The 23,095-nt window shown below is 42.7% G+C and overlaps 1 protein-coding gene across 1 annotated transcript; it reads right to left on the reverse strand.

Moving 5' to 3' along the window:
- Nucleotides 1-630: 630 nt before the first annotated feature.
- LOC132871310 (GTPase IMAP family member 8-like) lies at nucleotides 631-22,555 on the reverse strand. Its single transcript, XM_060905425.1, has 3 exons — nucleotides 22,551-22,555; nucleotides 21,791-22,406; nucleotides 631-1,917 (listed from the first exon to the last, which is right to left on the reverse strand). The coding sequence occupies exons 1-3, from the start codon at nucleotides 22,553-22,555 to the stop codon at nucleotides 631-633; spliced, it is 1,908 nt and encodes a 635-aa protein (XP_060761408.1).
- Nucleotides 22,556-23,095: the final 540 nt, after the last annotated feature.

Consider the following 23,095-nt stretch of genomic DNA (forward strand, 5'->3'; position numbering starts at 1 on the left):
CTGTATGTACTGTATGTGCCCAGTTATATGTCCTCCTATGTATTTGTTTAGCCAAGCGCAGCAGAGGCACAGGCAAGCACAAGCAAAGCACACACCACACTCTAAGCAATCAGGTAAGCTGTTTGACACTACACCTTACATTCAGGTATTCTCAGATACAATGAAAAAATAGATTATTTATTTTTATTCCACATAAGCAAACAAACAATTTAATTATGTATTCCCCTTTTACCTGTGCCCACTACTGCCCCCAGGTGTCCACAACCAAAAAGTGTTGGAAATAAACCAAAATAATGAAGACCTGCTATATTATGTAAAGCAATTAACTAAACAAATAACTAGCAAAAGCGTCATTTTTACTAATTAGAGCAATACAATTTCAGTGTAGAAGGGCGATTTTTGTCTTGGGTTAGATGTGTGAAGGGTGCCGTTGCTTACAAGCAAAAAGGTCGATTGGATGGTTGAAATGTCCAGGATTTTTGTCAGACACAGGTGGCAACCCTAGTAGTTACTGAGAATATTTTAGATTTATTTTCTGTGCCTGTTTTACACTCCTGGACTGGAGGACGGCAACATTACTGACTTTTCCAAACTTACATGATCAGACAGATATATGCTTTGATTTTTGTGTTACTGAATGGAACAACGGTCAGGCACCTGAACTGCTCGTTTTGTAAGTGCTTCTAACATGGTAGCTGCAGACTGTGGTCCGAGCAGTGTAGTTAACTCTGCCGTCGGTCCCACAGTGGTGGAAAAAAGTGCAGGTCCCAATACTGCTAGAGCTCCAGCGCCTCCCAAAAAAATGACGAGGTACTTCAGAACAGTGAAATATTTTTCATTGTAATACCATCTGCTTTCATCTTCATTTGAAGCTTTTTCTCTCTCTTCTTGTTCTCTTCTCTGCTCTTCTTCCTTGCTCCATTTTTCCACGTCCCTTTTCTTTTTTTCACTTTCTTTTATCTTTAATTCCATCTCTTTCTCCAGCTCTCTGAGGCTTTTTTCTGCAGTCATTAGAGATTCCTGCAGCAACTGCAGCTCTCCGTAAGATTTTTCATGGTTTTTGTGAATTTCTGCTGTTAAATGGCAGATTTCACCCTGGATTTGACGCCTGCGTCTTTCTATCTCCTCCTTGTCTTTCTCCAAGGCTTTCATGATCTCAGCCTTGCGATGTTCAGCCATCTGTTTTACTTCCTGCTTGGCCTTCTGAATTGATTCATTTAGTTTTTCTTGCATTTTCTGTTCCAATATTGCCAGTGCTTTCTCCACAACCTTTGTTTCCTGGTTGGTGAAGTGACCATAGTTGTTATGTTCCAGCATCTCATCCAGCTTCTTCAGGAGCCGTTCCACCTGGTCCTGGTTCTCTGGGTTCTTGTTGTTGAAAGCCAAGAAACGGCCACCGAATCGTTTAATGACATCCTGGATTCTTTGGTCCTGTTCGGATATAAACTGCTCAATTGTCTCTCCTTCCAGGTCGTCTTCACGGGTAAATATGATGATCGTGTGGTCACTGATTTTCTCCTTGAAAACTGCCTCAATCATATCTAAAGTCTTCTGCTGCTCCTCTGTGAAGCGAGCGATTGGTATGATGAGCAGAAATGCATGTGGTCCAGGTGAACACATGGCCAGACATCTTAGCACTTCTTCTGTTACCTTACTTTGCTGGAGGGAGGTGTCAAACCAGCCAGGAGTGTCAATCAGTGTCAGGCTCCGCCGCTGAACCACTCCAGATTCCTTCTGGCATTGGTTTGTCACTGAGCTCATGCTCAGTTTAGACGGGAAGCATTTTTTACCCAAGATGGTGTTTCCAGTGGCACTTTTACCTGAACCTGTTCTGCCCAGCAGCACCAACCGTAGCTGATTTATTGGGGACTGAACGGCTCCATGGAGACTGGTGGAGTTTTGACTCATCTCTGGATGCTGTTTGGACAGAAAGGCGACCTTATATTTCAGCAACACCACCAGAATAGCACACACACACACACATAATTTATATATATATATATATATATATATATATATATATATATATATATACATACACACACACACACACACACACACACACTCATCTATTAGTCTCTGTATCTCTCCGTTAGCCATTTAAACTGCATATGAAGTGATTTTTTTTCAAACGTACAACTGCAAAGTTTAAGACATTAGTCATAAAAACTGATGTTTTTACGAGGCAAAGAATCTTCATGGGTTTACTAAAATACTGTCTGTTTTTAAGTCGCAGCCAAAATGCATCATACAGCACTGCTAAGACGTCACGCTGATTACAAACTTACTATCACATTTCACTACGGCAGACAGTAAACCCAAACAAAGAGGAGGTCGATATTGTGTCATCAGAGCACCAAATAATGTGAGTTATATGAACATAAATTTTACCCCGGTACATGGATGCATCAGTTCCCATCCAATCCAGCTCTGAGACAAAACCGGGTCATGTTTGTGCAGCGGCATCTACCGGACTTTCATGAACTTCTGAGCAAATATACTGTGCTATGTTCAGCACATTTTGAAGACAGCTGTTATGAAAGAAGGTATTCTGCCTTAATGGTTGGTGAAAATAAACTACATGCCATCCTGTGAAAAGAGTCCATACCAACCAGAGACTCTGTCATGATAAAGCCATCAGAAATCACCAGTGAACTCCAAAAAAACCAAGTAAGTTTATATCCTAAAATGTTATATTTTCTGTCAATAGCAATCGAACAATCTGTGTCACATGATTTTATTATTCTTATTGTCCTTTCTGTGGACCAAATTTGTAGCAAGTAAGAATATTAAGACCTATTCTTGTAGAGATGGAATAATAAATAAACAGTCAGGCTAGCCTATTTATTATTCATTATGCAACAAAACTAGGTCAGGCTTCATAAAGAGCCTCATTAATACTACAAAAGGTAAAATGGAAATGAAAGCCTAGGCTTCATGTTAGTTTCATAAAACTGCCCAATTACTAAGAGAATTGTCGTCTTCATGCTGTGTGATGCATTTTATTCGCTTGATAGAACCGTCAAAAGCCATATTTCCAACAGCATCAACCACTTCTCGACAGCAGCCAAATTCCAATGTCCTCACAAGATTGGAAGCATCACAATGTTCACACTTGCACCTATATATAAAATAAAAATTATATTCATAACATTTTCAGCAAGGGCGGCACGGTGGTGTAGTGGTTAGCGCTGTCGCCTCACAGCAAGAAGGTCCGGGTTCGAGCCCCGTGGCCGGCGAAGGCCTTTCTGTGCGGAGTTTGCATGTTCTCCCCGTGTCCGCGTGGGTTTCCTGCGGGTGCTCCGGTTTCCCCCACAGTCGAAAGACATGCAGGTTAGGTTAACTGGTGACTCTAAATTGACCTTAGGTGTGAGTGTGAATGGTTGTCTGTGTCTATGTGTCAGCCCTGTGATGACCTGGCGTCTTGTCCAGGGTGTACCCCGCCTTTCGCCCGTAGTCAGCTGGGATAGGCTCCAGCTTGCCTGCGACCCTGTAGAAGGATAAAGCGGCTAGAGATAATGAGATGAGATGAGATTTTCAGCAAACAGCCGGCTATAATTTGAATGAAAAAGGTATCGCTCTGTCATATCACCACACTAGAGATCAGACTGTCAGTCATACAAATGCCGCTGCACACGACATACAATTTATGTTTTGCTTTTCCTTTCCTTCAAATAATTTGTTTATCCAAATAATGTAGTTTAAAACTAACCAAGCCTCAACTGCTCCTGTTCCTTCATAATATGCTTCTAATACTGTTTGACTAAGACCATCAATATCAGCTTGTTCATCCATATTGTTGTCTTGGTCTTGCTCTTTGTGAGTGGTTCATCTTTATATGGTGCATACTGGCTGTGAAAAACATCGTAGTCTGCTTCTGCTTCATTTGAACTAAATCATCATCATAAAATGCCAACTACATTCAGTATAAAAATCTGGGTGGTATTTTTTGTCCCGGTGTAGATATATAGTAGGAACACGGAACAGATACTCTAATATGTGGGAAATCCCATTTCTCGGATAATCTCCTCAGCTATGGCGCTGTATAGCCCTTACGTATAACTATGTCATCACTTGTTTACCGCAATGCATTGTGGGGGATAACCGGGGTCGGTAGTTGAGCAATTTGACGGATGTCAGATTAATTTTACATGAGAGTGACGTGAGAGGAGCGATTTTGCCGTGCTCTGTCGTGGAAGAGAATGAAATTGGTGATTTAAACAGGTGGATAAAATGTCGAGGGTTTATAGCAGGAAAATCGGAATCCAAATCAAGCTTGGTGAGAAGGTAAGAGTCTAGACCGAGACTACCATACTGGACAACGACATCAAATCTCAGAATGTCTTATTTCTCAGGACGTATATTGGATCATGAAGCAATCTGAGACTTAAGTCTAAAATTGTTTCTTTTAATCTTCAGTTATTCCTTACCATTTTCTAAGAAGCTTTGTTCGAATGGAATCTTAGCCTTGTACTTAATCTTGATCCAGCACAATGAAAGTTACAGATGCAGTTCGGGAAACTATTATGAAAAATCAACTGTTGACTTAAGTCTAAGATTGCTTCGTGATCCCGGGCCCAGATGAACAGTATCAAAACATTTTTAAATGAGTTAGTTAAATAAAACTTGATATCAGGAAACATTCTGAAAAAAATAAACCAGAAACCCGCTGATCTGCCGTGTCATGTTCAGTAAAAGTGTATTTTCTTCAATAAATGCCGCTAGTGAGGTACACTGAACATTATACATACCCGAAAGAGAACCCTTGGTGGTTTGGGAGTTTTATCGGTCCGACAGGCTCGTTCAGCTGCCGAGTGCTTCAGTATGTTGAGAGGCAAAGGCCCAAGAACGCTTCTTTGTTTTACAGGCTTTGGAATATCACTAGTTTCGGACGATGAACTATCGATTGTTATAATCTTCTATAACCAAAGGCCGTTCTGCAGACCATGGAACTATATTGCTGAGTCACAGTTTAAGTACGTCTTTTTCCCACCAGAGAAATGTAAGCTACAAACACTTGTCCATTTCAATTGTCCATTTCTTTCTTCTCGACTGGCAGCTGATAAAAGCTCAAATGAGGTGTTCTCTTTGTTGTGGAGATACAGTAAGGCACACAGCAATTCACTTTAGGTGTGGTTAAAACTGGTTAGACAGAACAGTGCAGTGTTTAACAAAGGCGAAAGTAAACAATATGGCGGAGCTGACCCCAGGTATCGCCCATAATGCACTGAGGTAAACAAGCGATGATGTACTTATGGGTTAGGGTCATTGGTAGCTATTGAAAACTTGGTACGCCATTTTCTTAGCTACTGGAAAGAGAGCGTTTGTATAAGTGAATACATCACTTTCAGATATAACCATAATCTGCGGAAATGTATAGAAATCTAAACATTTATTAGATTGTGTCCGAATATAAACGCAAAAGTCGGCAATCTTTTATTATGAGGTTGGCGGAACGCCTTAGGCCATCGAGAACTGGTTCTGCCAGGATAAGCAAAGGTCTGTGAAAAACACGCACTTAGCAACCAACATGACGTCATCAATCTACATTCTGCAGTAAAACTCCGCCCAGTCCTCTGGACATATATTTTTTAAGATACAGCTAGGGTTATTGACGAAAATTTAATTGGGGTTTCTTTTATTTTAATAGTTTTTCCATGTACAAGTGTTTTATTTGCTGATTTCCCAGTACGTGTAAAAAAAATTATATATATATATATATATATATATATATATATATATATATATATATATATATATATATATATATATAAAACTTCATATGCATTTTACCTGATTCAACAAACATAATTCTTACAGAGCTAACAATGAAACAATGAGAAAGAAACAACAACAGGAAAAGTACTCACTTTTTACAATCACAGACAAAACCTTTCCTCAGAAAATGGAATTTTGGTCTCTCTCTCTCTCTCTTTGCCTTCTTCTCAATTTCATTCCTTAGCTAAATAATAATGATACTGCAATGTGTAAAGCCATTGGGGCCAAAAGGAGAGCGCTGGTACAGCACACCTGCTCAGCTCAACTCTGCAGAGCTTCCAGGGGCCTCTGCCAGTCCCCAGACCCCCAGCCTGACTAGGTTGACGCCCTCCATTTCCCACTTTCCTGGATCTGCCCCTGCTTACTGTCCTTTCTGTGGACCTTTGTAGCAAGTAAGAATATTAAGACCTATTCTTGTAGAGATTGTATAATAAATAAATATTCAGGCTAGCCTATTTATTATTCATTATACAACAAAACTAGGTAGTGCTTTGTAAAGAGCCTCATCAATACCACTGAATGTAAAATGGAAACGAAAGCCTAGGTTTCATGTTAGTTTCATAAAACTGCCCAATTACTCAGAGCAATGTAGTCTTCATGCTGTGTGATGCATTTTAATCGCTCGATAGAACCGTCAAAAGCCATATTTCCAACAGTATCGACCACTTTTCGACAACTGCCAAATTCCAATGTCATCACAAGATTGGAATCATCACAATGTTCACATTTGCACCTACAGTGGTGCTTGAAAGTTTGTGAACCCTTTAGAATTTTCTATATGTCTGCATAAATATGACCTCAAACATCATCAGATTTTCACACAAGTCCTAAAAGTAGATAAAGAGAACCCAGTTAAACAACTGAGACAAAAATATTATACTTGGTAATTTATTTATTGAGGAAAATGATCCAATATTACATATCTGTGAGTGGCAAAAGTATGTGAACCTTTGCTTTCAGTATCTGGTGTGACCCCCTTGTGCAGCAATAACTGCAACTAAACATTTCTGGTAACTGTTGATCAGTCCTGCGCACCGGCTTGGAGGAATTTTAGCCCGTTCCTCCGTACAGAACAGCTTCAACTCTGGGATGTTGGTGGGTTTCCTCACATGAACTGCTCGCTTCAGGTCCTTCCACAACATTTTGATTGGATTAAGGTCAGGACTTTGACTTGGCCATTCCAAAACATTAGCTTCATTTTTATTTAACCGTTCTTTGGTAGAACAACTTGTGCGCTTAGGGCCATTGTCTTACTGCATGACCCACCTTCTCTTGAGATTCAGTTCATGGACAGATGTCCTGACATTTTCCTTTAGAATTCACTGGTCTAATTCAGAATTCATTGTTCCATCAATGATGGTAAGCTGTCCTGGCCCAGATGCAGCAAAACAGGCCCAAACCATGATACTACCACCACCATGTTTCACAGATGGGATAAGGTTCTTATGCTGGAATGCAGTGTTTTCCTTTCTCCGAACATAACGCTTCTCATTTAAACCAAAAAGTTCTATTTTGGTCTCATCCGCCCACAAAACATTTTTCCAATAGCCTTCTGGCTTGTCCACGTGATCTTTAGCAAACTGCAGACGAGCAGCAATGTTCTTTTTGGAGAGCAGTGGCTTTCTCCTTGCAACCCTGCCATGCACACCATTGTTGTTCAGTGTTCTCCTGATGGTGGACTCATGAACATTAGCATTAGCCAATGTGAGAGAGGCCTTCAATTGCTTAGAAGTTACCCTGGGGTCCTTTGTGACCTCGCCGACTATTACACGCCTTGCTCTTGGAGTGATCTTTGTTGGTCGACCACTCCTGGGGAGGGTAACAATGGTCTTGAATTTCCTACATTTGTACACAATCTGTCTGACTGTGGATTGGTGGAGTCCAGACTCTTTAGAGATGGTTTTGTAACCTTTTCTAGCCTGATGAGCATCAACAACACTTTTTCTGAGGTCCTCAGAAATCTCCTTTGTTTGTGCCATGATACACTTCCACAAACATGTGCTGGGAAGATCAGACTTTGACAGATCCCTGTTCTTTAAATAAAACAGGGTGCCCACTCACACCTGATTGTCATCCCATTGATTGAAAACACCTGACTCTAATTTCACCTTCAAATTCACTGCTAATCCTAGAGGTTCACATACTTTTGCCACTCACAGATATGTAACACTGGGTCATTTTCCTCAGTAAATAAAATGACCAAGTATAATATTTTAGTCTCATTTGTTTAACTGGGTTCTCTTTATCTACTTTTAGGACTTGTGTGAAAATCTGATGATGTTTTAGGTCCTATTTATGCAGAAATATAGAAAATTCTAAAGGGTTCATAAACTTTCAAGCACCACTGTGTATATATAGTAAAATCAATACTAAAGCTGGTATTACCAGGCAATGCAAGCAACCATCCCGTCAGGAAAACCTGTATCTCCCATCTGATAGACGCTGAGATTGCAGAGAATTATGTGGCCCAACTCAGCGGGCACAAAAACCTGAAAAGTCTAGATGCCTATAAATCTGCTTCTGCTGGTCATCAAAGGAACATGTCAAAGGTGCTCTCCAGATCAAACACACAACAAAGTCTACTGGTTCAGTCCTCCGCAAGTGCTAACTATTGTCAAGAATCTGCAAGTACTACAGCTTCTGGTTTGTTTTCTGGTGCCAACATTGGGAAGTTTGAAGGATGCACGTTCCATTTCAATTTTGCTGGTCCTAGCACAAGCGATACTTCTTCTAGCTGTGCAACCAAGAGAAGGTGCTTCAACTTTCTTGACTCTGATTCAGATTAATAAAAAACATTTTCCTTCCAGGTGAAGAGTGATTTCTTTGAAAAGATGGTTATGCTCACATTCTTGGCATGTTTTGTCGCCTAGATCAGGGAAGTGATCTAGATCAAGTTTTCTTTTTGGAAAATTCCGAGCTCCTGTAGCTTGTCAAACAGGTTTCTGATATATATCTATATATCTATATCTATATATACTGTGTGTGTGTGTGTATATATATATATATATATATATATATATATATATATATATATATATATATATATATATATATATTTAAAAATAAAATAAATACATATTATTTACTATGATGAAAGCGCCTGGTTTTGTGTGGCCTAGATCAAGTTTTTTTATTTTTGGAAAATTCCGAGCTGACATAGCTTGTCAAACAGGTTTTTGACAAGCTTGTAGCAGGTTTGTTCTAAATCAGTGGCTGCTGGGAGTCTTTCAAACAGGGGAGGCTGGTCGGTTACAATATTTCCAGATTTTAAAATAAAAAAGAAAACCACATCAATTTTGCCCATACTCTTGCCTCTGATCTGGCTGATTGTTGGCAGGGTCACAAACTGTGAAATAACAGGTTCTTTTGGCCCATTAGCCTACTGTCCAATATACATGATGGTGGTGTTGGGGGGGTATATTTTAACATTTTATATTTTAAAATTGTGGCATGTTGTTTAAAAATTGATCATTATTGAAAGCAGCTCTTTGTCAGGAACCTCAGCAGTAACAGCAGAGTGTTCTGGAATAGGCACAAGCACTGACCTTGGGGAGCCAAACATAGAGCTGGGTGCCACACATTTCATTCCATGACACTTTCCCTATATTTTACTTATTTTGACTGAGAAATGTTTTATTGACAATTTTGATAACCCTTCACTTTTAATCCAGGTCTGTAGTGTGAAATGTTCTCGGCTGTGTTTTTGTTTAAAAATGTTTTCCAAATTGTAGCTGTGTTTAATTCATATCCAGAAAAATATATATTCCAATATAATATACTCAGCATAAACATTTTAAATAGATTCTATATTTTTGGTCCATCCATGACATATTACTAAAGTAGCCTATTTACTGTTGTTGATGTGGGTCACTTGCTGTTCGCCAATTCACTTTCTCGTACCAGGAGAGCTGAAAGGAACGAGTATTATTCCCTACCTTTTTCACCAAGTCAATTTGAGGCATTGGTCTACCCTGCTCTTTAATTTTAATTTTTTCCTCGAAAGGAAGACTGGCAAATGGCTTCGCCAAAATTAAATCAGCAATGCTTGGCATCTGTGCGCAGCTTTCTTGCTAGCTGACTAGCCCCCTCAAGTTCAGTCACTCAAATAAACAAAATTTCTGGAACTAAGATAGCAAACTTGACAACACTCTATTTACATTTTATTTACAATGAAAATATATACAAACCAAAAAAGCTGGTAGAAACCGTATGTAATGAATGAAATCGAAATGTAAGCTGATCTCTTACAATACACCACAGCACTTGCGAATCCGCATGGGACTGAACTGAAATTCACCGCTGCCTGTCTATATTTGAAATGAGCTGTCAATCAAAGAAAATATCCGGCTGCTTTCACCATTCACCAGTCTCCTCGCGGAAAGCTTTGCCATGTCCCTCCCACTGTGAGGCTGGGAGTCTGTGGGCGGGCATTTTCGCAGTATTTGTCCAATAACCGTCTTGCATTTTGAGATTGAAAAGCGCATAGCTCCCAAATGCCATTGAAGTCCACTGAGGCTGGAAGTCCGTGGGGCGTGCGTTTTCGCAGTATTTGTCCAATAATCGTCTTGCATTTTGCGATTGAAAAGCTCATAGCTCCCAAATGCCATTGAAGTCCACTGAGGCCGGGCTGCATCGCGCTGTCACAAGGGGGAAAAACTCACGCACACATTAGACGAACTGGGGAAAGTTATAACGGAATGATTTTGCACTGTAGTTGGGTTGAGCACATATATTTCTATGATTCTGGATCTGAAATAGCAATGTTATAAGGTCGGCTATACAGTAACATAAGCCTAGCACAATTCATCCTACACGATGTTCGTCATTTTTAGAGGAGGCTGAGCCTCCCTTGTTGTCTTAGAGCAATCACCCCTGTTCTAAATATGGTTTCCCTTTCGGGTGCTTTCAGTTTTCTGTTAAAATTTGGGAAAGAAAAATATAAATATATTATTTACCAGCTTAAGGTTGGTCCGTATCGTGAAATACCGTGATCTCGGCCTTGAAAATACTGACCTCGGCCCAGAGGCCTCGGTCAGTATTTTCAAGACCTCGGTCACGGTATTTCACGATACGGACCTCCCAGCTGGTAAATAATATATGTGTTTAAGCAGGAAATGAGAAGCATCATTGACAAATTCTACAAACTCTAGAATAACAGAATCTTTTTTTTTTTCTGCTAGGTGGTAAGATAAGAAATGTATTAAATCAAAACAAAGATATATGAATAAAAATACATGAGACACTATTTGGAAAAATCCAAAATTTATTGTATTTATGAAAGATGTATTGTAATTCCTTACAATAGTCTACTAACCCCATACGTACTTTGTTGCATGCAAACTTATAAATCTGATTAATGGAATGTGTACATACAAGGAATGTGTATTAACATAGAAATATGTAGAATTACAGTTCTACTTACTATATTGATTTTTTTGTTTGCAGTAAAATGTTTTGAAATTATTGCATCATTGAAAAGCCCAAGGACAGAATTGCTTTGTACTAGATGGCAAAGAATGCAAGCCCTACACCGACTATGATTAGTAGATGCAAAAATGAATAATAGAAGAGATTATGATTGTAATAAAATTTAACAAACACAAAACTTTTTAAAGACATGTTTCGGCATATCCTATGCCATCTTCAGTTTCCTGAGGAATCCTATGCTTTATCTTAATTTTTTAATTGGTGTTGTAGTTGGTTGATTGGTTCATGGTGTATATATTGTCATGTGATGTAAGACTCGTCATTCCTTATTAAACTGAAGACGGCATGAGATATGCTGAAACATGTCTTTAAAAAAGTTGTTTTGTGTTTTTAAAATTTCTCTTAATTTTATTGCTATCAGTCAATATATTCAATACGATCAATAACATATTTCTTATTTTTCCTGCACACTACAAGCATCTGATACGACCTGATTCCATCACACAGATTAGAGCAGCGGTGTGAAACTCAGGGGTAACAGGCCACAATACACTTAGTCCGATGTCAAATGAGCCAGATTGAATATATTTCACTTACAAAACAAATGAACAATTCATTACTATTACCATATTCACATCCAAATTGCGGTTTTACCATGCAGTGTCTTGCATAAATATTCACCCCCTTGAACTTTTCCGCATTTTGTAGTGTTACAAACTGGAAGTGGAATGGATTTAATTGGGATTATATTGGACGAATATGTGGATTTAATGAGGAAATGGACTCCGATGTGATGATATGTAAAACTGGTAGCTTGTTATTGGAAAATTACTGATCAATTTATTGGTCTATTTTGCTCTCAAGTCGAAAAACAGATACAAGCTTTGTTAATATCTTGCAATTTGGTTATGCTTCACAATGCAGTAGTTACTGAGAATATTTTAGATTTATTTTCTGTGCCTGTTTTACACTTCTGGACTGGAGGACGGCAACATTACTGACTTTTCCAAACTTACATTATCAGACAGATATATGCTTTGACTTCTGTGTTACTGAATGGAACAATGGTCATTCACCAATAGAGCTACCTTTGCTGTTGCACGCATTAAAGGATATGGGACGTGGATTTTTTTCTGGCCATAATTATGTATAAAGGGCATAAGAAATGCCATCTAAATCACTGCAGGGCGTCAAAAATGTGAAAATCATCACATTATTCAAGTTTTTTTTATTCATCAGCGTAAAACAAGGATTCGTTAATGAGCTAGGTGGTCATGTGACCCATGACATTACAAAAACTTTCCAAGGAGCCAGCACTTGGGAATCTAATGTAAACAGGTTACCGAAATGGACACCATCGACAGTGATATTCCCGATGTTTCACAGAGATGTGAAGTTAGACCCTATCAATTCGAACCGATAGCTGTTAATTCACATGAACATGGATCTTGTCTTTACTCTGACGGGTCAGATGATTCTGAGAGTGAGAGTTCATTCAGTCCCCATGAAACTGAAAGCGGTCGGCTCGATAACACTTCCTGGTAAGTTAAAAACAATTCTGCTCAAAGGCTAATGATCTGTTGAAAGAAGTATTATTTTTGTATCATACATTGAAAGTTCATCATAGATCTAGCTAAAGTCCGTTGCAAGCTAGTTTTTTTTTTTTTTTGCTGATATTTTTCGAGATTGATTGAGATACAATGCTTCCAGAGTCCGAGATGAAAACATTCAAAATGGCGAAACGAGTCAGAATTATGATAATCAATAATTGATACACCAAAATTATAATACTAATCCTTACCTCGGCTTTCAGACGCTTAGCGAATGCACCTCGTGGTGGCCGTAGCACTTCTGGTTTCACTCCGCCGTCTTGTTCCTGAATTGGGACGTTGGGAACGGCTCCATCTTTAAGTAGCCTCTTAAATTTGGCTTGGCAATTAATATCGCTTAGTACCTGAGTATTAATGTTGAAAGAATCCTCAGTGAAATGGTCCGAACACAGTTTGTGGGAAACAGTAGGTGCAAAGTTTTTTCAACAGGTGTTCTGTAAAGTTATCCTACCTCTTGGATTTGTCCTACTAAGCCTACTGCGCATGCGCGAAGCCTATTGCGCATTAGTGATGGGAATTTCGGCTCTTTTTCGGGAGCCGGCTCTTTTGGCTCTTCTTACTATAAGGAGCCGGCTCTTTCGGCTCCCAAACGGCTCCTGAGATTTTATTTTTGATTTAATTGCTGCAGTTAACTAGTTAATTAATTACATTATTATTTATATTTTATCAATAGGATGTTTTCCATTTTACTTTTTAGTTTTTGTAGCCATTGTAAAGCTTTGTAAAGTATAGCAGTGTAACAATGTTCTAGCTATAGAAATAAAACTTACTTACCAATTAATAAATTATTTTCTCACAAACATAATGCAAAACTGTGTTATATTACCAATATAAAATACACAGAAGACATCAACTGTTTATCCTTTATGGCTTTATTTCACACTCGACCTTGAACAAAATGCCACAAAATAAATTATGAAGTATAAATCAGGCCTAAGAAACTATGAAGCAAAGTTGGAAATTATTTTAACAAACACGGAACAATGTGCAACAAAATATTTTATTAAATAAAATATTAAATAAAATATTAGACTCCTCTCCCCTGTTCTCCACAGCTTTAAGCATTACACCAATTTTCGTATTTTCGCAGCTGTGAATGACATCAACCCCCCCAACCAAAAAAAGTAGGCGTACACCATGCTACTTTTTTTCCTTTGAATGGTAATAGACAACACAAAGACGCAATCGGACAGCAACTTTTTTGTGAAAGTCTCTCTCTCTCTCTCTCTCTCTCTCTCTCTCTGAGGCACCTAAGGACAAAAAACTAATTCGGCTCCCCAACTCGGCTCCCACCGAAGAGCCGGCTCCCGTCGTTCACCTCAAAGAGCTGGCTCTTTGAACCGGATCGTTCGCGACCGACACATCACTACTGCACATGCGCAGGTGAGCCCACACTTTCCTCAGCTTCGGGTCCTTGGGGAATGCAAAAAAACTTACTCCAGGGCATTTCCCATTGGAATTATTGCAACCATAAGCAGCACAATACACCATGATGTTCAATGTACGTTAAAGACTATAAAAACAATTTTCTTGTCATTCACTTCTCCATTCATCTACCCGCTTGTGCTGTGCCCGAAAGTTTTTGTGACGTATGATCACGTGACAGCGGCTCTTCCGGTTGTAGAAAATGCATATCGGAAGTCGAGCAGAAATGCCATATAATCATCACGAATATAATGATTTTGCTGAATTTTATAGATGATTTTGTATTTGTTGATGCAATTAATTCATATTTTTAATGGAAAGAAACTGATATAGCGTGCATTTATGTTTCATGTCCCATATCCTTTAAAATAGTTCTTTTTGTAGGTGCTTCTAACGTGCTAGCTGCAAGCTCTGGTTCGAGCAGTGCAGGTGTGGCAGTGGGGGCGTGGTCAAGCATCGGTCTGTGACCGGAGGGCGGAGTCAGGGAAGGTACTGTAAGTGGCAGAATCACTACACCTGATGTGAATTAACCTGTGTTTGTGTGTCTTCCCAGCAACCACGCCCTATATAAGGAGAGAGAGGGCAGAGGAAGGGAGCTGTCTCCCGCACCAGATGACTTGTGTGTATGTGTGTGGCTGGGAAAGTATATGTTCGTACTGAAAAGTACAAATAAAAAAGAGTTTTTGGAACTCATTTCTGGCCTGCTGTCTTTCTGTGCTCCACCCACCCGCTCTGACATCTACAGTGGTGCTGAAACCCGGGACCGAGCACAGAAGAGAACAGCCCCATGGAGTCCTTCCCCTTCGCAGACCTGATCCACGCCCTCACCATGGCCCAACAGAGCCAGCACCAGGCGCTGCTTGCCCTCCGAAAGGAGCAAGAACAACGGCTCGAGGCCCTGGTGCTGGCGCAACAGGAAGATCGTCAGGCGTTCCGGCACCTCCTCGCGTCGGCAGGGTCCACCATCTCCACCGCTGCGGGCCCACTCCACCTCACCCCAATGAAGATGGGCCCGCACGACGACCCCAAGGCCTTCCTCATGCTATTTGAACAAGCAGCAGAAGCCTCGGGGTGGCTGGTGGAACAGCATGCGGCGCGCCTCCTCCCCCTGCTAACGGGCGAGGCGCAGCTGGCTGCGCTACAGCTCCCCGCCGACAGCCGGCTGGTCTACGCGGACCTGCGCTGGGCCGTCCTCCAGCGTGTGGGGCGCACCCCCGAACAACATCGTCAGTGCTTCCGTGCTCTGCGCCTAGAGGAGGTCAGCCGCCCGTTCGCGTTTGGCCAGCACCTCCGAAACGCCTGCAGGCGGTGGCTGAGGGCTGACAACCACGACACCGAGGGAATCGTCGACCTGGTGGCACTGGAGCAGTTCATCACGCCACTTCCCAAAGGAATGGCGGAGTGGGTCCAGTGCCATCACCCGGCATCGCTGGATCAGGCCATCGAGTTGGCGGAGGATCATTTAGCGGCTGTTCCCGCGGCAGGATCACAGATCCCCTCTTTGCTTCTCTCCTCTCTCTCTCTCTCCCCCTCCCCTTCTGTGTCTCGTCCTCGCCCTGTTCCCCCACCGCGGAGGCGGGGGCTGGCTCCCTCACAGCCGGTCCGCTGCACCCGTGGTGTCCTCCTGTTTCCCACTTCCGTGTCTGTCTCTCCTCCCCCTTAGGTGAGTGAGCCCCAGAGTACCGGTGCAGAGAGAAAGCCCGGGCCGGTTTGCTGGCGCTGCGGGGAGCCGGGCCACCTCCAACAGCAGTGCTCAGTGATGGAAGTGGGCGCAGTGGTTCGGATCCCTGACGCGCCAGGAGCCGCCCTCGATCGGGCCGGAGCGTATCGCATAACGGTGAGTATCCAAGGGGATACATATCAGGCTTTGGTGGACTCTGGCTGTAATCCGACCTCAATCCACCGAAGCCTGGTGCAAGACGAGGCATTGGGGGGAGCACAGGGGGTGAAGGTGTTGTATGTGCACGGGGATGTTCACAGCTACCCTTTAGTGTCGGTCCACATTTTTTTCAGAGGGGAAAAATTTAGAGTAAAGGTGGCGGTTAATCCTCGCCTCTCCCACTCGATAATTTTGGAGACTGATTGGCCGGGATTCGGGGAATTAATGAGTCATTTAGTAAAGAGTGGGTCCTGCCGTATTTCAGCAAGGGGAGGTCCGGGTGTCGCATTGGTGGGAGCAGCTGTCACAGAGCCGTCTATGTCATCTCCGCGTCAGACTGAGGAGCCGCCGGCTCCTCCTCCCTCTCTCGGGGAATCCCTCGCGGATTTCCTGTTAGAGCAGTCGCGAGACGAGACTCTGCAGCATGTGTTTGACCAAGTGAGAGTAATCGATGGTCAAATGCTCCAGCCAAACGCCACCCTGTCCTTCCCCTATTTTTCTATTATGAAGGATAGATTATACCGAGTGACGCAGGACACTCAAACTAAAGAACAAATCACGCAGCTCTTGATTCCAAAAAGCCACCGGGAATGGGTATTCCAGGCGGCTCACTTTAATCCCATGGCTGGACACTTAGGGCAGGATAAAACACTAGCCTGAATAATGGCCCGGTTCTATTGGCCAGGGATTCACGGCGATGTCCGTAGGTGGTGTACAGCGTGCCACGAATGCCAGTTAGTAAATCCAGCGGCCATTCCAAAAGCGCCTTTGCGCCCTCTACCATTAATCGAGACCCCGTTCGAAAGAATTGGGATGGATCTCGTCGGGCCATTAGATCGGTCAACACGAGGGTACCGCTTTATATTAGTTCTGGTGGACTATGCAACGCGATACCCGGAAGCAGTGCTTCTTCGCAATATATCAGTACGCAGTATTGCGGAAGCATTCTTCTGCGTTATCTCCAGAGCTGGAATCCCGAAAGAGATTCTGACTGATCAAGGCACCTCGTTTATGTCATGAACACTGAATGAACTTTATGGGTTATTAGGTATTAAGCCGATCCGCACCAGCGTTTATCACCTACAAACGGACAGTTTAGTCGAACGATTCAATTGCACCCTCAAAAATATAATTAAGAAATTCGTAAGTGAGGACGCACGTAATTGGGATAAATGGCTCGAACCCTTGTTGTTTGCAGTGCGAGAGGTCCCACAAGCCTCCACGGGGTTCTCCCCGTTCTAATTGTTATATGGGCGTAAGCCACGTGGCATTTTATACGTGCTGCGAGAAAATTGGGAGGAGGGACCTTCACCAAGTAAAAATGAAATTCAATACGTTATTGACCTGCACGCAAAACTCCACACACTCACGCACCTAACCCAGGAGAATTTGCGGCAGGCCCAAGAACAGCAAACCCGCCTGTACGACAAGGGTACACACCTTAGGGAGTTCACACCGGGAGATAAAGTACTCGTACTGTTGCCCACATCGAGCTCCAAATTAATCGCCAAGTGGCAAGGACCCTTTGAGGTCACACGGCGAGTCGGGGACGTCGACTATGAGGTGAGGCAAATGGACAGGGGTGGGGCACTACAGATTTACCGCCTCAATCTACTCAAACTCTGGAACGGGGAGGTCCCCGTGGCATTGGTGTCGGTGGTTCCGGAGAAGGCAGAGCTGGGGTCGGAGGTTCAAAAGGGAGCATTAGCATCGCGTGTACCTCTCCGGTCCCCTGTGGAGACCACCTGTCCCCGACACAACTCGCGGAGGTTGCCCAGTTGCAGACATAATTTTTGGATGTGTTTTCGCCCCTGCCCGGCTGCACCAACCTCATAGAGCACCACATTGAGACACCCTGGGGGTGGTAGTGCGTAGCTGCCCTTACAGGCTACCCGAACACAAGGAAAAAGTGGTTCGGGAAGAACTCAAGGCCATGCTCGAAATGGGCATCATCGAGGAGTCCCACAGCAACTGGAGCAGCCCGGTGGTCTTGGTACCCAAGGCCGACGGGTCGGTCTGGTTCTGTGTAGACTATAGAAAAGTCAACGCAGTGTCTAAATTCGACGCGTACCCAATGCCTCGTATTGATGAGTTGCTCAATCGGCTAGGCATGGCTCGCTTTTACTTGACACTGGATTTGACAAAGGGTTATTGGCAGATCCCCTTGACTCCATTATCCCGAGAAAAAACGGCTTTTTCCACACCGTTCGGCTTACACCAGTTTGTCACATTTCCTTTTGGGCTGTTTGGGGTGCCCGCTACGTTTCAGCGGCTGATGGATAGGGTCCTCCGCCCCCACACCACCTATGCTGCCACATACCTTGACGACATCATTATTTATAGTAATGACTGGCCGCGGCACTTACAACACCTGAGGGCCGTCCTTAGGTTGCTGAGGCGGGCGGGTCTCACAGCCAACCCGAAGAAGTGTGCGATTGGGCGGGTGGAAGTACGGTATCTGGGCTTCCACTTGAGCAATGGGCATGTGCGTCCCCAAATTAACAAGACTGCAGCAATTGCGGCCTGCCCGAAGCCCAAGACCAAAAAGGGGGTGAGACAGTTCCTGGGGCTGGCTGGCTGTTATCGTAGGTTTATACCTAATTATTTGGACGTCACCAGCCCGCTGACTGATCTCACTAAAAAGGGGGCACCAGATCCGGTCCAGTGGATGGAGCAATGCCAGCGGGCTTTTTCTGAGGTAAAGGCTGCACTGTGTGGAGGGCCACTGTTACAGTCCCCTGACTTTTCTCTTTCTTTTATATTGCAGACGGACGCGCCGGACAGAGGGCTGGGGGCTGTTTTGTCCCAGGAGGTGGAGGGGGAGGATCGCCCAGTGCTGTACATAAGTCAAAAGCTGTCAGTGCGTGAGGGGCGCTACAGCACCATAGAGAGGGAGTGCCTGGCCATCAAGTGGGCGGTCCTCACCCTCCGTTACTGCCTGCTGGGATGCCCTTTCACCCTCTGTTCGGACCATGCGCCCCTCCAGTGGCTCCACCGCATGAAGGATGCCAACCCGCGGATCACCCGTTGGTATCTGGCACTCCAACCCTTTCACTTCAAGGTGGTCCACAGGCTGGGGGCCAGGGCTCTACACTAACTTTTTTTTTTCAGGAGCACACGTGCTCCTAAGTTAAAAATTTTAGGAGCACAGGGAAAAAAATGGGGGCACAAGCACAAGTAGGTTTTCATTTTAAAGGTTTATTGCAGCGCAAACCTTAGACACAACACAAACACAAAATTCAATTGAGAATGAATGAATGAATGAATGAATGAACAAATGAATAACGAACAACTGAATGAATGAACAAACAGTAGCTCAACAGAGAGCAGAGCTCAGCAGAGCTAACAACATCATCAAGGACAGCTCCCACCCTGGCTCTGAGTTCTTTGACTTGCTGCCCTCAGGCAGGTGTTACAGGTGCATCAAAGCAAGGACCAACAGACTCAAAAACAGTTTTTTCCCACAGGCCATAACCACCTTGAACAATTAGCCTTTTTCACATTACGTCACTTGCAGGGGAACTCATATCCGTTTTCAGCCTTTTGAATGGAAGAAGAGGTATACGGCGGCAACATATGTTAACAAAACTGTGTCATTCACAGATAAGATTGATAATAATATTGCGCATTGTTGTTTATCATTATGTATTGTTAGTGACCATTCCAGTCACCTGTCTGCCTTGTTTTGGAAAGGGGTCATTCCATGTCAATTCACACAAATGCCCAAAACCTCCCCAGTGACACCTCTTCAATTTGCCTTATTTTTATTTTCTTAGTGCCTTATGATGTCAAATGAAAGAATCCAAAATTTTAGCTTCCTAGCTCGAACGTTTTTTGAGTTACGGCCCTTCAAAGTTTGGGTGCCACGCCCACTTTTGGGGTCCGAGAATTGCGCACTTAATTTGCAAGCATTTTTGGAGGCCCATATTTTTTGTTCTAAGGGGGATATAGACCTGTAAATTGCTATATCTATGTATTCTGGCCCTGACTATCAGATTCTGCACCTAAAACTAGCACAGGTTTACTAACTTTAGAGATATCCCTTAAAAGTGGATTTTTTTTTAATGACACAATTTTTTTGACATTTTGGGGGTCCATATCTTGGAAAGTTTTTATGTTGATGGGGTTTCAACTGATTTAACATCATATTTGGGAACTCTACTGTGTACTTGGATAGTTTCAGGGCACTCAGAGCTTTGGTGGGGGTACAGGAGGGTCCCAAATATGGCTTCCGGACAAAATTACCATTTGGTATGCCCTACTTCAGGCCATTAGTTGGCCATGTGGGCACATGATGACTGGAATGAACCTTTAACCCTATCAACAGACACCTTTTATCAAACTTTTAAGCCAATTTGATTATCCAACTCCTTCAATATAAACTAAGCATTTGTATATGGTACTATTTTTGCATATTTTCTGAAAAATCCTAAGTCCGGAAAGTAGGTCAACTGTTGTTTTGACTGCCTATTCATGTTTAAGGTAGTAAAAGCATATAGTGATTTTAATCTATGGGAAGATTATTTATACCCAATACCCCATTAGTTATATTGACAATTACAAGGGATAAACCCTTTCCTGGCTGTTTCACGATGCTGTTTTTTTTACATTTGACACCTTTCCCTGTATCCAACCAAACTCTGACCACTATACACTTAATAGTTAAATGCATCTTTCAAACAGGAAAGGGAAAGATGCAAACAAGGGGATGATCCCAAGAAAAACATCCTGGTTGCTTTACTACATTTGTTCTGACATCCGATCTGGAAGTTAAACCTAGACTCATCAGGGTTTTATTTCAAGAAAAGGGGAAGGGGCCCCTAGCCACTCATGTGGGGAAAATTAGCATATCAATTAGTAAAAAGGGGAAATTGTGAGAGTGATGCATTGTGCGTAGCAGTTGCTATTGCAGGAGCTGCACTGAACTGTGTGAATGTGTGACTTGCCCTGATGCTACAAGCCTGTGTCTCTCTGAGAGGGAGCAGCCCCTCCCTCCCTCCCTCCCTCCTGTGTGTGTGTGTGTGTGTGTGTGTGAGAGCGAGCATCCCCTCCCCCACCTGCGCGCTGTGAGCAGAGACACAGAGAGAAAGTGCAGGATTTCCTCAGAGTGCTCCCTCCAAACAATGGGGATTTACAAGAAAACGGAAGGAGATATTTACAAAATTCCTTCACATTGAGCACTACAAGGCTCTCATGAACACATTGATGTAATTTTCTTGTCTCTAGTGTAAAAAATATGAGGTAGGCTATCGAGCGCTGGATTTACATACTTTGCAGTTTAACGTTTGATACATTTTAGAATGTTAAACTCGGCGCGTCTGTGCTCAGTGCTTTCCTAAATTGTCGGCCGCAAGAAGCCCCCGCACGAATGCGCATTTTTTTTTCGTCGTTCGCATGCCGAAAAATTTGCTCGCAAATGCGAGTGAAATGTGCGCACTGTAGAGCCCTGCTGGGGTCGCAGATGGTCGTGGCGGACTTCCTCTCCCGTCAAGGGGGGGAGTCGGCTGCGGGCCGGATTTCACCCTGGATTTGACTCTACCTCCAAGGTTTTCATGATGTCAGCCTTGCGACGTTCAACCATTTGTTTTACTTCCTGCTTGGTCTCCTGAATTGATGCATTTAGTTTTTCTTGCTTTTTCTGTTCCAATATTGCCAGTGCTTTCTCTACAACCTCTGTTTTCTGGTTGGTGAAGTGACCATAGTTGTTCTGTTCCAGCATCTCATCCAGCTTCTTCAGGAGCCGTTCCACCTGGTCCCGGTTCTCCGAGTTCTTGTTGTTGAAAGCCAAGAAACGGCCACCGAATCGTTTAATGACATCCTGGATTCTTTGGCCCTGTTCGGATATAAACTGCTCAATTGTCTTTCCTTTCAGCTCATCTTCATGGGTAAATATGATGATTGTGTGGTCACTGATGTTCTCCTCGAAAACTGCCTCAGTCATATCTAAAGTCTTCTGCTGCTCCGCTGTGAAGCGAGCGATTGGTATGATGAGCAGAAATGCATGTGGTCCAGGTGAACACATGGTCAGATATCTTGGCACTTCTGTTACCTTACTTTGCTGGAGGGAGGTGTCAAACCAGCCAGGAGTGTCAGTCAGCACCAGGCTCCGCCCCTGAACCACTCCAGATTCCTTCTGGCATTGGTTTGTCACTGAGTCCATGCTCAGTTGAGATGTGAAGCATTTTTTACCCAAGATGGTGTTTCCAGTGGCACTTTTACCTGAACCTGTTCTGCCCAGCAGCACCAACCGTAGCTGATTTATTGGGGACTGAACGGCTCCATGGAGACTGGTGGAGTTTCACCTCATCTCTGGATGCTGTTTGGACAGAAAGGCGACCTTATATTTCAGTAACACCAACAGAATAGTGTAGGATATTTATGTATAAATCTATTAGTCTCCATATCTCTCCGTTAGCCATTTAAACTGGTACGCCATTTTCTTAGCTACCGGAAAGATAGCGCGTGTATAAGTGAATACATCACTTTCAAATATAACCAGAATCTGCAGAAATGTATAGAAATCTAAACATTTATTATATTGTGTCCGAATATAAACACAAAAGTCGGCAATCTTTTATTATGAGGTTGGTGGAACACCTTAGGCCATCGAGAACTGGTTCTGCCAGGATAAGCAAAGCTCTGTGAAAAATACGCACTTAGCAACCAACATGACGTCATCAGTCTACATTCCGCAGTAAAACTCCGCCCAGTCCTCTGGACATATATTTTTTTTTTTTTAGATACAGCTGGGGTTATTGACTAAAATTTAATTGGGGTTTCTTTTGTTTTAACAGTTTTTCCACGTACAGGTGTTTTATTTGCTGATTGCCCAGTAGGTGTAAAAAATTATTTTTATATATATATATATAAAACTTCATATGCATTTTACCTGATTCAACAAACATAATTCTTACATAGCTAACAATGAAACAATGAGAAAGAAACAACAACAACAGGAAAAGTACTCACTTTTTAC

The sequence above is a fragment of the Neoarius graeffei genome, chromosome 23 (genome assembly GCF_027579695.1).
Source record: "Neoarius graeffei isolate fNeoGra1 chromosome 23, fNeoGra1.pri, whole genome shotgun sequence".
Lineage (NCBI taxonomy): Eukaryota > Metazoa > Chordata > Actinopteri > Siluriformes > Ariidae > Neoarius > Neoarius graeffei.